Genomic DNA, 17019 nt, shown 5'->3' with positions numbered 1-17019 from the left:
TGATTAATCAAAGTTCTTTTTATGTATTGAACCTTCTTTATTTGTTTTACTTTTCTCTATTCAATTATATTTTACCACTGTGAATAATTTCCTTTGCAAATAATGAAAAAAATAATGCAATGCAATAAAATATTCATGTTTAATTTATATAGGTCAGCTGCTACATACTCAGCTAGTACTGAGATTTGTTTTTAAAATGATTTGCTCTAGATCTTATATTCTGGTAAGCCAGAAATCCTTTTATGCATATGCTACCACATAATGCTATAACATTGCTACCGAAAGTTCTGTATTTGCAACATTAAAGGTTTAAAATAATAATAATAATAATAATAATAATAATAATAATAGTGTTAATTGGCCCACTCACACTTGACAAACAGTTATGTAAAAGAAAATCCACATAAAGTGCACGCCTATACCAGTACATAAAGCAGTGACAGATATTTACTTACATTTGTCCCAGGAACGCTTTTTTTCTGGTATTCTAATATTTTTTTAACTCTTACACCTAGAATAAAACTATTTTTTTTCCTTGTGACAATTCTCAGCATCCCAAAAAATCCTCAACTAGAATATATAGAATTATTGGTAACAATAACAACTAAAGTTATGACCATTTTAAATCCTGTGTGCACCTGATCAGTTAAATCAGTTAGCTTCTGATATGTGAGCAATGTTATGACAAGTACAATTAAAACAAGAAGGGAAAAAGCAAGTGAATGAGTGAGCCAAGTACCAATAACAAGTATTTTTATCTAATCCATATAATTCTTAAGCATTATTTCTGTGACATATGTTAGTATCCACTAATTTCTTCTGTACTGCTTTTTATACACAAACTGATAAACATTATTAGTGGCGTATTGCTGTGTATTGCAAAACAAAAAATGCAACATTTTAACATTTAATAACAATGAATAAGCCAAGACAAATCATGTATATCCTCTCAAACAATGCCATACTCATGTTCAGCAAGGTACGGACATCCCTGATGAAGAGCAGACAAAGTAAATCCAATTAAATTATTGTGAATTATGATTCCACTGCCAGTTAGTCCTTTGTTACATTTTTGGTCTGCCAAGTGCAATAAAAAAGAACACTTCTACAGGCATGATTACTTTCTAAAATTTCTGTGTAATTCTAGAGTATTCTGGTAGGCCCCAGATAGCTGCTACAGTCATGCACAAGCAGCCCTCTAAGGTCAAGGGCCTTGAGAGCCCTTACAAGGAAAACAAAACTTTGCACTTTGTCTTATGAGCGTTCACAGCATGGTCCAACTGTGCTCTCCAGTGAGAGCTGTGATGAGTGGCGAATGAGTGGTGCCATAGTGGGGTCCACCATAGAGGAGGTGGGGAAAAGCTTGTACCAGCCAATCACCATGCTTGTCAAATCCAATTCCTCCAATAAAATACGGGCCACACCCATGAAGCACTTACGATCCATTCGGCCGTAGTTTCCCCAAACAATGATCTGTGAAGGACAGTAATGTTCATGTTGAGTGTTTTCAAATATCACTTATTCATATAGCACTTCATTTATACAGTGCCTCCATAAAATATTCATCCTCACAGACAATATTATTCTTTTTACTATATTGTGACTGTATTGAGATATTTTTCTGTGTATTTTGAAGATTATCTGCAGAAATAATAATAATAAAAAAAAAGATTAAGTACCTTTGTTTTATTTAAAGAAATGGTCCAGTGGCACGACTTTTGACTTCTTTTTTATTTGCCAACAGGATTAACATGCAATTGCCTTTATACAGTATCTCACATAAGTGAGTACAGCCCTCACATCTTTGTAAATATTTTATTATATATTTTCATGTGACAACACTGAAGAAATGACACTTTGCTACAATGTAAAGTAGTGAGTGTACAGCTTGTATAACAGTGTAAATTTGCTTTCCCCTCAAAATAACTCAGCACACAGCCATTAATGTCTAAACCACTGGCCACAAAAGTGAATACACACCTAAGTGAAAATGTCTAAATTAACCTCAATTAGCCATTTTCTCTTCCTGGTGTCATGTAACTCATTAATGTTACAAGGTCTCAGGTGTGAATGGGGAGCAGGTGTTAAATTTGGTGTTATCGCTCTCACTCTCCCAAACTGGACACTGGAAGTTCAACATGGCACCTCATGGCAAATTTTTATTTAGGGGTGTACTCACTTTTGTGGCCAGCAGTTTAGACATTAATGGCTGTGTGTTGAGTTATTTGAGGTGATACATTTAAGGCAAGGCCATCCATTCAAAAATACTGTGGAGAAATGAAATTTCGATTAAACATTCCCATTTTGCATAGTTTTGGCAATTAATAACATTTGTTTTGCGTGTGATTGTGTACATTCCAAATACAGGTATAAATTATGTAATTCCAAAAACAGGTGTAAATCAGGACAGGTGTAAATTCATGTTACATATATCATTTTCAAGCAAACTCTGCCAGCTTTTGTGCTGTCAGCATGTGTTTTTTCCATTCACATAAGATTAATAATAATAATAATAATAATAATAATAATAATAATAATAATAATGTCCATAAAATGTCTTATAGGTGTCATATACAGTGGTGTGAAAACGTGTTTACCCTTCCTTATTTTTTATTTTGCATGTTTATCACACTATAATGTTTCAGATCATCAAACAAATTTAAATATTAGTCAAAGATAACACAAGTAAACACAACATGCAGTTTTTTAAATAAAAATCAGGAAGAGGCCAACACTAATTCACACCACTGTAAATTTGGAAGAATGCCTCTAATTAACATGCATCTTTTGTCACCAAACTCATTGTTGACAGGTATTTTCTACCACAGTAATCTGCAGAGCCTGGTGGTGATCTGCAATATTGAGTCTGTAATCAAACATCACACCAGTAGATTTGGTGCTATGTGGCAAATGCTCTGTGAGCATATCACTGAAAATTCAAGATCTGATGCTAACTTGGTATTATATAGCATGGTTCAAGGTGTTTACCAGTTGCTGAAAACCCTATACACATGAAACATAAAAGGTATGTTCAGCCCATTGTTATGAGGAGGTTTGCAAAGTTTTGTGTATGGGTATCAGTGGGGCAGACCTAAGTTCAAATGGCTGTTTCTCAAGAAACAACTTGCTGATCTGAACTGTTTTACAAATCTGTAATGTCAAATATGACCACTTTCTGACAAATCTGTCAAATATGACCACTTTCAACCAAACTGCTATCAGCATCATTTCATACACTTAAATAAAATTTTCCTTATGAAATAATGTTATTTGTAATATTTATTGCTCATTGTTGCTTGGCAACAAGAAGGAACTGGGGGCAATCTTTGCTATATGTGGTCAGACCCAATAACAGCTGTTTGTGACAATATTTTACTGTTTTGACCACCCTTTTTTATTTGAAGTTTATTTGCAGTGCTGCATTGTGACATGCTCTTTTTTAATCAATGCACTCACTTCAAGTCCATAATGTTTATTGCATTTCCACTGAAATTATACACTGGGGAAACTATAAAGAATTGTTAATTTTTTCACTGAGGATCTTGAAAAAAAAAGTGTTTCTTGTTTTTAGTTCTCAGAAATAGACAACATTATTTGCATCACTATTATCATGGCTACTGAATGCTATAGTAAATGTAAAGTAAAACAAGACTACTTAGAACTCAATGCAATATTCTATTTTTTTTATTATGTGGTTTAATCTCAGTTTCATATATACTTTTCAGTGTAAAATCTCTACTATAATGTCACACTCATTTTTATATTGTTACCTGCACAACCTTTCCCTGTGGTCTCGCAGAGAATACAAGGACCTGGTTGTAAAGAGGATCCAGTGACTTCCGAACAGACTTTGTCTTCTTTTTGGCTATGCATACACCATTCTCCAGAAGATACACTTTTATGTATGCCGCTAAAAAGATGAAATAACTGTAAGTGTGAGTTACACAAGCATTTGGAGCATAGGTATACAAACTGTGGGGCAGAACTGCAAAAGGATGGGTGAAATAAAAAAAATAATAAACAAAAAGATTTTGAAAAAAGGCACATGGTGTGGAGTGGTATTGTGTAGTCAAAGGAGAAAGATAAATGCAAAGTGACATCAGACGAACATCAGAGGAGTCAAATACCTTTAATTTAACTAGGCTACTACAGTAAGCGCTTTCATTGTCCAATTAAGACACTGATGTCAACGCTGCTCAGACAAGATTGATGTACAGTTGTGGCACTCTGCAGATGGAAGTCCTTCATGAAGGAACAGATGGAGAGGAGCAAACAGATCCCAACAGAAAAAATGCTTGTCTATCAAGATGAGGAGGCCCAAAAGGCTCTGAAAAGGCTTGTAGGGCAAAAGAGCAGCTGAAATCAGACATTTCTGAGAGAGACCTTGTAATACTTATAGACAATTTGGAGAAGGAAAGGAATAAGTTCATGAACATATGTGATACGGTTCAAGACTCCAAAAAGTAAGACCAGATGACGGATTGATTAATGTGAAGCTGTAGCAAAGGTCACTATGAAAATTACTTGTGAGGGGAGTTCAACACTGATGGGAACTTTGACAGTGCAAGGGTATGACAGTCTTTGTAAGCGGCTTTTTCAAGACTATGCCCACTCTGTGTATATATCAACAGCCTCGACCTCTGGATCCAGCTTTAGGTCTAGTAAACCTATGTCAGTCTTCAGTGAGATCATTGGTGCTGGTTAAATGAGTAAAGCAGCAGCCAAACTGGCAGCAAAGGAAGCATAATATGAAGTGCTTCAGAAGGAAAGGAAACTAAAGAAAAAAAAACACAGCTTTCGGAAGAGTGGCAAAAGAGAGATCTTGATGCTCAAAACGATGAGTTAGAGAGACAACATAAGATAAGAGCAGTAATATCAAGGCTGGAAGTCTATAATCAAGAAGCAAGCAGACTTAATGCTTGGTTCTTGATTATAGACTTCCAGCCTTGATATTGCATATTGATATGGCGACACCATTCATTTTACTTAGTGGAAAGCATCGTTCCAATCACTCATCAATAAAAGACATGCTTCCTCATCAGATAAGCTGTATTGCCTGAAGAAATATGACATATGACATTTGTCCTGCTTGCCTAGAGCTTTAGAAGGCATCTTTTACAGAACCGATGAAGAAGCCCACAAGGATGCATGGAAAAGACTTCAAGATTGTTATGAACAGCCTATGATACAGAGAGCATTTAGAGAAAATCTCAGAAGATTCATTCTAAGAATGCTGAACAATTTCTTCAGCAATCTTGGATTTATGGGTTTCTCTGATTTCCTGAATGCACTGAGTGAGACTCAAGAATTCCAAATCCTTCATGATTTTACCAGCTTCATGTCAACTGAGGCTCACGTGTCAAGACCCACTACTAAAGTCACTAAATCGTGCCTGTTTTGTCAAGACAGTGCACATCAAATTTACACCTGTTCTAAATAAACTTCAAAGTCTCTTGAAGAATGGAGACACTTTATCAAGTACACAAAGTTGCACTATAGACGCCTAAAGCTCGGTCACAGTCCCAGAAACTCATCACAGACATATCTGTAATACATGCAAGGGAAGACATCCCCCTGTTTGCATGGTGACAGTTTTATTAAGAGTAAAGCCATCCCCAGTTTAGAACTCTGAGAATGCACTCAAGAAAGTTGTTACGACATCTTTGAGTGTAGAATCAGAAAATACATCTGCTAATACTTCCATGATTGTTCCTGTGTCTTTGTCCTCACAAGGTGGCACCGTCTTTGTAGAACCTAATTCAAGTCAAGGCCTCAATGTAAAGAAATGTCTAGTTTTGCTTACTATTATGGTGGGAAAAGATACCTTGATGTCAAGTGAAAGAGTGTCTGGTCTCAGAATCAGAGGCTTTAATTCTAAGGCAGTCCTAGAGCTTCCTCCGGCATACACAAAGGAATGTATCCCTGTGATCTATCTTCACAAGTGAGACAGCAAGACACTGGAAACATCCCCCGACTTCAAGACTGCAAGATTCGCCTATTGAAAGAATATAATTGTCACAGAGCTTTGGCAACCAGAGAAGTGATTCTTGGAGCAGACAATGAGCCATATGCTATATGCACAGATCTGGGATGGAGTATTGTGGCCCCTTCCTCACAACATCATGTAATGAGTGGTGTACAGTAAACAGAGTGTCTGTTAAGGAAATTCCCTCTGCAAGCCCTACAGATCTCATTCGAGTATTAGAATTGGATTTTAAAGATACCAATGAAAACATAAGGGTGGTGTCACAGATAAACTAGAAGAGAACATCAAATTGAACAAGGACCAGCACTTGGAAATGCCACTTCCTTTTAAACAGCCTCTTGCAGTTGTGAGAGTTTAGCATCTCGAATGGAGAATGAATTGTACATCCCATACCACAGAGTGTACCACTCAAAGAAGCCATAAAAAATTCAAATAGTCTTAGACTGCTTTAAACAATACAACGGAACCAGCCTAAATGACCATTTATGAATAGTGAACGCAAATGGGTAAGGCCAGTGCTCCTACCTCAGAATCAAGAATGGAAAAGGTGTTCATTGCTCATCGATGCAGTGGATGATATGTCAAAGAAAGTGATGGACCTTGCACATCCTGAGGCATATTTTTGGACTGATTCCAGGGTGTATTGGGTTACATTGGCAATGAAGCTCAGCACTTCCACGCATTTGTTGCAAATAGAGTTCAGAAAATCAATTGCAGAACAACTCCCTAACAGTCGCAATATATTTCTTCGGATGAAAATCAAGCTGACTATGCTTCAAGAGGCCTGAGTGTCGACAATCTTGTCACCTCCAACAAGACTGAACATCTTATGGGAAAGGCATTCAACTCTCTTAGTAATCATTGATACATGCCTTCCAATTGAAGGCGGAGAAGTCAGAAGTACAGCCAACCAAGAGCGGATTGAGCTTAGCGACAAAGCGTGATAGATCTTCTTTCAAGTCAGGAGAAATCGCAAAGAGAGCTCCTGGGGTTGAAGGGAAGATATCAGAGTCAGCGGAGAGGACAAGTAAAAGGGCTCACCTGTTTCTCGTTCTTTCCCACTAACTTAACCTGCAACTTCCATGACAGAAGCTCACGTGCTGCCTCAACAGACACAGAACTCCAGCCTGGAATGCAGCCAGCAAGAGCGGAGATTGCAAAAAGCAATCGCTCATTAGAGTACAGCCGATTCCATGATAAAGAAGAAAAGACCCTAGTCTTTATATATCTTCTTTTGCCCTAGTCTTAGACTACAATACAGACAATAGACACCAACATACACAGAGCACTTCCTGAAGACAAAGAAGCAGGAGCAATGTGACGTAAATGCCCTTACAGTATATGGACTCGCTGGTGCATAATCACTTCATCACATGTCCTTCCCAAGCCATTAAATTGGCATCTGTGCACACAGAGCTTCAGACACCACTTCCTCAAAGTGTTCCCATAGCATCAGCCCTGACACAGAATCGAGTTCCCTCAAAAGGTGACACCTGATTACTGATTGTCATGAGAAAACTGGACATCAGGGTAAAGGCCTTACTATAAACAAGATCAGGTCCGGAAGATGTTGCCTCCTTTGTGCGCCAGTGTGTAAAGTGTTGTAAGCTTCGCAGACTACCAGAAGAACAAAAAATGGCCAAACTGCCCTCAAAGCTTACAGACCCATCGCCTCCATTCACTTATTGTGGAATGGATTGTTTTGTTCCATTTATCACCAAGCAAGGGCACAAATCATACAAAAGGTATGGACTATATTTGACATGTTTTTGTTGTAAAGGTGTCCACATTGAGATGCTGGATGACCTGTCCATGGATACCTTTATTAATGACCTGTGCTGTTTTATTGCTATCAGAGGAGAAGTTCAGCAGAGAAGGTGTGACTAAGGTACTAATTTTGTTGGAGCTAAGATGATGATAGATGCAAAAGATAACGTTAGGTCCAGTACTTGACAGCTGGAGTTGTTGGTGTAGGTGTCTAATAGAAGTATGTGTCTAATATTGCAACCAGACAGTGATGACTTTCACCAAGAAGGAACCTGTAGTTTGGAGATATAGTCTTGGAGAAAGCAGATGTGCCCAGAAATGAGTAGTGCTTGGCAGAAGTTCAGTCTCTTGACACGGATCGTCTGGTGAGAAGAGTAAAAATTTGAATTGGATATAGAAAGCTGGGAAAGGATGGTAAACATGTGAACAAGCCATCAGTAGTTGACTCCAGAAGCTGGTTCTGCTGCTTGAGGCAGCTTGAACATCTTTACATATCCTTTGTGTTAAGCAATTCATAGTGAAATGTTTAGTGAAATAATTTGATGTTCATAGTCACTCGTGATTTGGTAGAGGGTATATAACCCTCAGTTATTGTTTAGTTTGAAGTTTTATATGTTCTAATTTTTATTTTTCCTTTGGCTGTTTCCTGTTCGGGGTTACCACAGCAGATCGCGTGGTCCACATATTAGATTTGGCACAGGATTTTATGCCGGATGCCCATCCTGCGCAACCCGACAAGTTTTATCCGGGCTTGGGTCCGGCATCGAGATTTAACTCTTCAGTGGCATGGTTAGTGTCCAGGAATTGAACCCGGGCCTTGGCAATGAAAGCACTGGATCCTGCCATTAGACCACCTGGGGGACTTATGTTCTTCTAATATTACTTGTTATAATTCTAGTTGAAATTAGTTATGTGCTTATTTAATTAAGAAATTATATTTCCTTGTTTTTTGTTATTGTGCCTATAGAAACCTTTATTATGAAGAGGTGGCACATCTGACCTGCACAGAGATTGCGCCTGCACACAAGTAGCATGTGCATATTACTCACACACAGACAGAGACAAAGAACCACAGAGGAGCCACAGAGTTGAAAATAAGGCATTAAAGTTAATGATTTAGTTTGAAGTGCTTTAAAGTGATTTAGCACACAAAGGGTGAAAATTTGTTGTTTTATCTTTGTTTTGTTTTTCCATCTTTTTCTAAGTACCTAACTAAAAGAGGCACAAGCTCTTATATTACAGTAGTAGTAGTATATTACAGTGGAGTAGTATATTACAAGTTGTCTTAAAAAGAAAGCCGACTTTATTTGATAAGTGATTCACCTGGAGGACCTCTGGAGCCAGGTTTGATGATAAGTCCTCTAGCCTTAATGATTTCAACCTCCAACTGTCCATTCCTTTCCATCAGCCCTATCTCCACATCACCTAAATGCACACACATAAATGCACTGTATCAATACATTTGAGTGCAAAATGCACAAACTTTTTTTTGCAGTGAACTTATTCTTGTAGTAGTTCCTTTAACAGTTATGTACATTATGTGGCAAAAAGTTTGGGGTTCTGACCTTCATTCTTTGATATGACATTCATATGCTTGTTTGAACATCCCATTCAAGATGTAGCCGATTACCAACCGACACACACACATCCACCTCCCTCCCCAGCCCCACCCCCACACAGTGGGGTGGAGTTTAGGACTAAGTGAAGGGAAATAATACTTATATAGCACAGAGAAAAATACAGTTGTATAATTCTAATTTTGTGCTAACAATTTAGGGAAGGCCCACATATGGATGTGATGGTCAGGTATCCACAAACTGTTGGCCAAATAGTGATTTTACCTACATTTGTAAGATGCTTTAAGAGAACATGTCTGCCATATGTTGTTATTTCTTTGGTTTTATATGTATTAATGTAAATGCAACATTAACATGGATCACGCAATTAAAATAACAAAAACTTACCCATTGAGGTTGTGGCCAATGTCTGTCTTCCCACAAACTGTGCTGGGCCCATGCCATCCAAAAAATCACTGAACTGAGCATCTGAAGCCAGACACACTCCACTAAAATGTAGACTGGAAGGGAAAGCACAAGGCTATGTTAATTATTCAATATTTTATTATGTGTCCCTATCATCAATAAAATATAAAATTAATAAATATAGACTTCTGTTCTGAGATCTTTATTTTGACTTAATCTTTTGTGTTCATTTTCAAAATATATAATTATTCAAAAGACAGAGGTAGAGGTATTCCCTTCACAGTATAAATACAAGTACACTTTGTAAGTATAAAAGCATATCTACAGTAACTTCAGTAACTACAGTAGAAAATGATTAGCAGCTTTAAATTACTACAGTATGTATGTAAATGCTGCCATGCATTATAACTATTACAGCAATTATGCTTATAGCTAAGTCAGAATTCGTTGCACACAGATAGCTTAGGTAAAGTTTGGTGTTTAGGTTTACAAGGCAGTCTAACTGATTTTTTCCTACATATGCTTCCTTTGGGTCTAAGTATTATGCTTATGACACACAATTGTCTGTTTCAGTAAAAGAGAGATGAGAGAAACCAGCTTAATAAAAATTGAGAAGTACTTTCACTACTAATACTGGACTGCAGTAACTAAAAGTAGGCAGAGAACTACAAGATGCTGACGCTTTGGGTACTATGTGGTAAATGCAGCGGCAAAATTCCATTGGTGAATCTACCAGTTTGGGAGCAATTCTCATGCTCAGAAGGACTGACTACGTTCTATACCCACCAAACCAGGCCCCTTGGCCGGCCCCTAGCCCTGGCTGGCAGGGTATAGGTTCCATGCAGCCAGCCCACCCAATGCCCCCACCACTATAGTGTGAGTTAATGGTATTAAAAAGAGTGGGACCTATTTAGTACTGTCTGTAAGCAAGCAAACACTCAAATGTTTCATGTTAATTTATTGAACAAATGAGTGGAACCTGTGCTGGTTGTGTCTGCTCTTGCTTCCTGTGATACACTCCCCACTGGCCCTCCTACATCTGGTTCTCAGACCTAATATTCCTAATCAATACCACTCCTTGGGAGACTCCCAACCAAAGGGACCATTTGTCTAAGTTGCAGAGAGCCATCATTCATCCCTGGCCAGAAATGTGGAATCTTTTGCTCTCGGCTGATTTCATAGAACTCTATTCATCTGGAATTCTAGAGCTCTCTCCACTCGGAATCAACATGCCCGAATATGGAGGCTGTTCTCTACATGGGGCAAGCAGCACCACTTGCACCTGAACAATACAGTGCTGGGGTTCCCACAGGAAAGCCTCTCAGTGAGTCTGACCCCGCTACACTTACGGTGCACGTAGCGGCTATACCAGCTTTGGTATTGGCATTCCCATAGTGTCAGGACATGACATATCATTGAGTTGTCTTTAAAGGGAACATCTCAAATTATGTATGTATCACGGTTCACTGAGGGAGCGAGACACTGCATTGCTTGTCATATCTTCGTAAAGTCAACATCTTCCTAAAGTCAATTAGATTCTGAGGATACGTGATGTAGATGCCCTTTAATGGTCTTACTAAAACACACTGCTACATCACCTGACCCCTACAATCAATTAAAATTGCCATGTTTTCACATGAACTTCATACACCAGCTTCACAAGGGAGGATCTCATAGAGTCAAGCCATGACACAGCATCTCATTCCCTTCTCAGGGAACTGGGTTATAAACATAACCTGAAACAAGTGTTTCACATGACATTTTATATTATATATGAAGTTATACTTCTCACAAAGAAGTAATCATGTTAACCACAAAGACATATTACCCACAAATTCTTTAACTTACTTACAAAGAAATTAAATAAGATAAAACTTGCCTATAAATACTCAGTGGTACATGATTAATAACAATTTGTCCTTAAATTTTTACATATACTGTATATTAGCGGCATCAGCTCATAGATTCTAGTCTCGTAAGACAATTCTATGTTCCAGAGCTCTCCACCAGAAGGAAACTGCATGCCCTAAAATCACAGCTGTTTGCATCATGGTGTGAACAATGCCACCTGAACCCAGCCCAGTTGAAAAGCACTTCTCTGTAGGATAAGCCTCTTAACCCTTGAGGGCATATCTGAGTGCTTCCATTGGGAGGAATTCCCTGGTTTCGTTCATTTTGCTTGGAGCCAGACAGCTATCTGCAGGGCATACAGTAAGTTCCTCCTTGGAATCTTTCAGTGGTCCAGGAAGGGTTAGCTGAGGCAAGTTTTTAGCTTTTTACTTACTCAAAGTGGCTCTTCCCCTAGCATTACCTTCATTCAAAATAGGAAATATACTGTACAGGCCCTGTCAGCAGCTTTCTCCTGCTTAGACTTTGCTCCTGGCATGGACAAAGCTATTCGGCACCCTAGACTGAAAGTTTCTGAAAGTGCCAGCTGGTCATCTTGCATGCCTTCATTTCTCTGCCTCATTTTTTTCTGTAGCAAGGTAGGCTTCATCTATTATGTCTAGTCCAGGCTCTTAGGATCTATGTCCACTCTTCACACCAGTGATGTTATTCCTCCCAACTTTTGGTAGGCTCTGGTGGTGGCAGCAGAGGTAATGTGGTCAGTAAGAAGTGCCATTCTCATTGGGTTACAGATGCTATCACTCTGTCTAATGGCCAGTGGAATAGCTTCACCTCTAGGGGTCATTACCAACTCCATTAGGAATATAAAATCTTCCAGGGCTCTTGCCAATGGTGCACTTTTGCATGATATTTGTGCTAAGGCAAGCTGTTCCGCTCTGCACACATTTATCAGGTTTTTCAGTTGGACTCCAAAATCCCAAGTCCTTCAGGATTGAAGGATCCTGCCTGCAGTCAACTGTCTGTGCCAGTGCCACACAGCGGTGTTGGACAGGTATATCCTTAGTGTGGCAGCAACAGTATTGGAGTTTCAATAGTGTTAAAGTCATTCAATAAGGAAAGACTTAGTTTATCTATGTACCTGTTTCGTTGAGAGAAGGAACAAGATGCTGTGTACCTTGCCACACATTGGGCATACCGTGGTGTGAAAAAGTGTTTGCCCCTTCCTGATTTTTTATTGTTTCTACGTTTGTCACACTTTAATGTTTCAGATCAATAAAAAAAATAAATATTAGTCAAAGATAACACAACATGCAGTTTTTAAATTAAGGTTTTTATTATTAAGGGAAAACAAAATCCAAACCTACATGGCTCTGTGTGAAAAACACCTGAGTTCAATTTCTCTAGCCACATACTGCCACACCTGTTTACAATCAAGAAATCACTTAAATAAGACCTGACTGACAAATTGACATAGACCAAAAGATCATGCCGAGATCCAAAGAAATTCAGGAACAAATGAGAAAGAAAGTAATTGAGATCTATCAGTCTGGAAAAGGTTAGAAAGCCATTTCTAAAACTTTGAGACTTCAGCGAACCAAAGTGAGAGCCATTATCCACAAACGGTGATAAAATGGAACAGTGGTGAACCTTCCAAGGAGTGGCTGGCCGACCAAAATTACCCCAAGAGCACAACGACGACTCTTCCAAGATGTCACAAAAGACTCCACAACAACATCCAAAGAACTGCAGGCCTCATTTGTCTCAGTTGAGTTCATTGTTCATGACTCCACCATAAGAAAGAGACCGGGAAAAAATGGCCTGCATGGCAGAGTTCCAAGACAAAAAAAAGCTGCTGAGCAAAAAGAATATAAAGGCTTGTCTCAGATTTGCCAGAAAACATCTTGATGATCCCCAAGTCTTTTGGGAAAATACTCTGTGGATTGACGAGGCAAAAGTTGAAATTTTTGGAAGGTGTGTGTCCCATTACATCTGGTGTAAAAGTAACACTGCATTTCAGAAAAGAACATCATACCAACAGTAAAATATGGTGGTGGTAGTGTGATGGTCTGGGGCTGTTTTGCTACTTCAAGACCTGGAAGGCTTGCTGTGATAAATAGAAACATGAATTCTGCTGTCTACCAAAAAATTCCGAAGGACAATGTGTGGCCATCTGTTTGTGACCTCAAGCTGAAGCGAACTTGGGTTCTGCAGCAGGACATTGATCCAAAGCACACCAGCAAGTCCACCTCTAAATGACTGAAGAAAAACAAAATGAAGACTTTGGAGTTGCCTAGTCAAAGTACTGACCTAAATTCTATTGAGATGCTGTGGCATGAAAAAGGTGGTCCATGCTTGAAAACATTCCAATGTGGCTGAATTACAACAATTCTGCAAAGATGAATGGACCAAAATTCCTCCACAGTTCTGTGACATACTCATTGCAAGTTATCGCAAACGCTTGATTGCAGTTCTTGCTGCTAAGGGTGGCCCAACCAGTTATTAGGTTTAGGGGGCAAGCACTTTTTCACACAGGGCCATGTAGGTTTGGATTTTGTTTTCCCTTAATAACAAAAACCTTCATTTAAAAACTGAATGTTGTGTTTACTTGTTATCTTTGACTAATATTTAAATTTGTTTGATGATCTGAAACATTAAAGTATGACAAACATGCAAAAAAATAAAAAATCAGGAAGGGGCAAACACTTTTTCACACCACTGTACAGTATGTCTTCATTCAGACAATAAAAATCTGGGGATTCAATGATGTAGATGCCTTTTTTTTACCTTGCTGATGTGTCTTGCTACATCACCTGACCTCTTGTTGGCCAGAAGAATTTGTGTGTTTTCACATATCAAATCAAATTTTATTTGACACATACATACAGGGTACGACATGCAGTGAAATGCTTTATGCAACTGTCCGGTATAAGAATAAAAAGTATAAAAAAAAGCAAAAAATACAATAATAATAGCATAATAAAAAAGTATAAACTATATAAGAAAACTTTATACATTTTACACACCATAATGCACCTGGACACTTTAAAGACAATCTTTAAAAACCATACACATTTGTTATATGTTTATTTCTGCATATGTATATACATTATTTCTCCATCTATATTTTCATATATCTATATATAAAAATATATAAATTTGTCATGGACATGTGACATATCAAAACACTCAGCACAATGAGGGGAACTGCATCACGTGTATTTTGGTCACGTCATGTGACGTCACGTGATGTCACGTGAAAATCAATAATTAGCACAACATGGACATGTGACGTATCGAAACACTCAGCACAATGCGAGGAACTTCCTCAAGAGTATTTGGATGATGTCACATGCCTGTCTCCATTTGCCTCCAAATGTTTTGGCACCCTATCTTTCTGTCCACTTGCCTCCAAAAGTAACACTGACCCTTATGTCCACTCGCCTCCAAAAAGCACCGGCATTTGCGAATACTTGCACAGTCAAAGCCAACATCAAAGTTTGTCGTTACGAACTTTACAAATCTAGTTTCTAATTAGAATCACTATGGCTTGGTAAATTCCCTGCTAGAACATCAAGTAGCATTCAGGCATTTGTTTGTCTCGTGAAATGTGCTTTTGTTTATGTTTTGTGTTCTCACGTGTGTTTGCCCCACCAGATCCTCTAATCCTGTTCCCACCTCTGGACACCTGCTCCTTATGTTTTACTGATTACCTCGTCCTTGGTCTCCTGGTTTTGTTCATGTTTTTGGTTTTGTGTTTGTAATTTTGTATTTCCGTCAGCAAGTTTTTCACCCAGTGTTTCACTGTGTTTGTATTTCTGTTCTTTTTAATTGCTTTTGTTAATTGCTCTTTTTAATTGCTCTTTTTTTTTGCTATCTTTGCATTTGGGTATAATTTCTGTTCCCATGGAGGCAACTGTTTTGTGACAGGAAACCATTAAAAAATGTGCTGTATGCATACTTAACATGCTTGATGCTTTGACAATAAACCATACTAGAACAAAATGTTTAATTAGTATTGATTCTTAAAACAAACTTACTTCATATTCATTGATCAAGGCATTCATCTTGAAATTTTATGAATATTTGTCATGAAGAATTCACAGAAGCAGGTGCAAGCACAGGTGGGGGAGTATTATTAATATTAATAATAATCCAAAAACAATCCAAAAATATGAAGCATATTCTAAATACAAAAAATACAACGTACAAACAGGCAAGGCAAAAAAACAGGACCTATGGTCAAATCAGGAAATCACATCAGTAGGGATGAGCGAGTACAGCATTAACTGTATCTGTATCCATAGCTGTTAACCATATGAATTATCTGTATCTGTATCTGTACTCAGAGTGGGTGGGGCCTAACCCGGAAGTGTGTCTTGAAATGGGCGGGGCTTTAACCGGTTATAATTAATTTGTAATATTTATAACACTAGCTTACTACCTTTATGTTTTTATGAAATACAGCAAAAACGTGTCAGACACTCAGTGTCTGGTTACTGGTTAGAAACAGCTGAAGGTTTAAAAAAAGAAAAAAAAATCTCTGATAGGCAGAGTCTTAATGCGAATCGCATTCTACCAAAAAAGCACCACGTCTGAACGAACCCACGTTTACCAGAACTCTACTGGTTAGTAAGTACATATTATTAACGTTACAACCCGAAGTAAAAAGCTGAAGAAACCCTAAACGTTAACGGAAAAAGACCCACAAACCCGAGTGACAGGGAGAGACAGAGAGCTGTTGTGTGTGACTGTGAGTGAGCAGAGCGAGACACAGCAACACAATACATAGCTACCCAATGATGATTTTCATTCAATCCGAGCACAGATATTGACTCGTATTACTCGTATAATACTCGTACTCGGCAGAAGTGCTTTATCCGTACTGGATACTCGTTTCAGCCGAGTATCCGGCTCATCTCTACACATCAGTGAGGAAAGGCTTGATGTTGTCAGACACAAACTCTGTAAACTAGAGAAATACTTCAGGCATGGGTAGGTTTGGTTTGAACATGGGGGGTCAAATTGTTAATGGGTTTGCTTCACAACATTTTTAATTTCATATAAAAACTAAATTTGACTGTTAGTTTTCTATCTAGTTGTCTCTCTGTCTAAGGTGTATGTATTGATTTTGTGTGTTTTTATTTCATTACGAGAGCCATTTCATTACGAGTTGTGGGGTGGTAATTGCTAGTTATGATATTTGGGGGGCTGCCCCAATGGTGCATAAGGGATTTCCATATATGGGCCACCTACTTTGGCCCATTTAGGGTTTGCACTTCAGAAAATAAAATAATTGAAAATCAAATAATTTTGGAAAAGATCTAGCTGCCAAAATAATTGTCTTTATTCTCATTTTATTTCCTGGTAATCCAGCATCTGTGATGCTTGAACCTTTGTTGGTTTCCATAAGAAATTATCTAACAACTACCAATCCTT

At 38.2% G+C, this 17019-nt stretch overlaps 1 protein-coding gene across 1 annotated transcript in view; it reads right to left on the bottom strand.

The window, feature by feature from the left end:
- Positions 1 to 365: 365 nt before the first annotated feature.
- rims4 (regulating synaptic membrane exocytosis 4) overlaps positions 366 to 17019 on the bottom strand; it is a 41666-nt gene continuing 25012 nt past the window's right edge. The window contains exons 3-6 of the mRNA XM_060867146.1: positions 9718 to 9830; positions 9077 to 9178; positions 3771 to 3910; positions 366 to 1473 (exon numbers count right to left, since the gene is read on the bottom strand). Of these exons, the coding sequence (XP_060723129.1) occupies positions 1255 to 1473; positions 3771 to 3910; positions 9077 to 9178; positions 9718 to 9830 (574 nt within the window). The 3' untranslated portion in view covers positions 366 to 1254. The remainder of the gene's footprint in view (positions 1474 to 3770; positions 3911 to 9076; positions 9179 to 9717; positions 9831 to 17019) is intronic.

Source organism: Tachysurus vachellii, chromosome 4 (genome assembly GCF_030014155.1).
Source record: "Tachysurus vachellii isolate PV-2020 chromosome 4, HZAU_Pvac_v1, whole genome shotgun sequence".
Taxonomy (NCBI): Eukaryota; Metazoa; Chordata; class Actinopteri; order Siluriformes; family Bagridae; genus Tachysurus; species Tachysurus vachellii.
The sequence above is the reverse complement of the archived record's forward strand: the minus strand, read 5'-3'. Positions and strand labels throughout refer to the sequence as shown.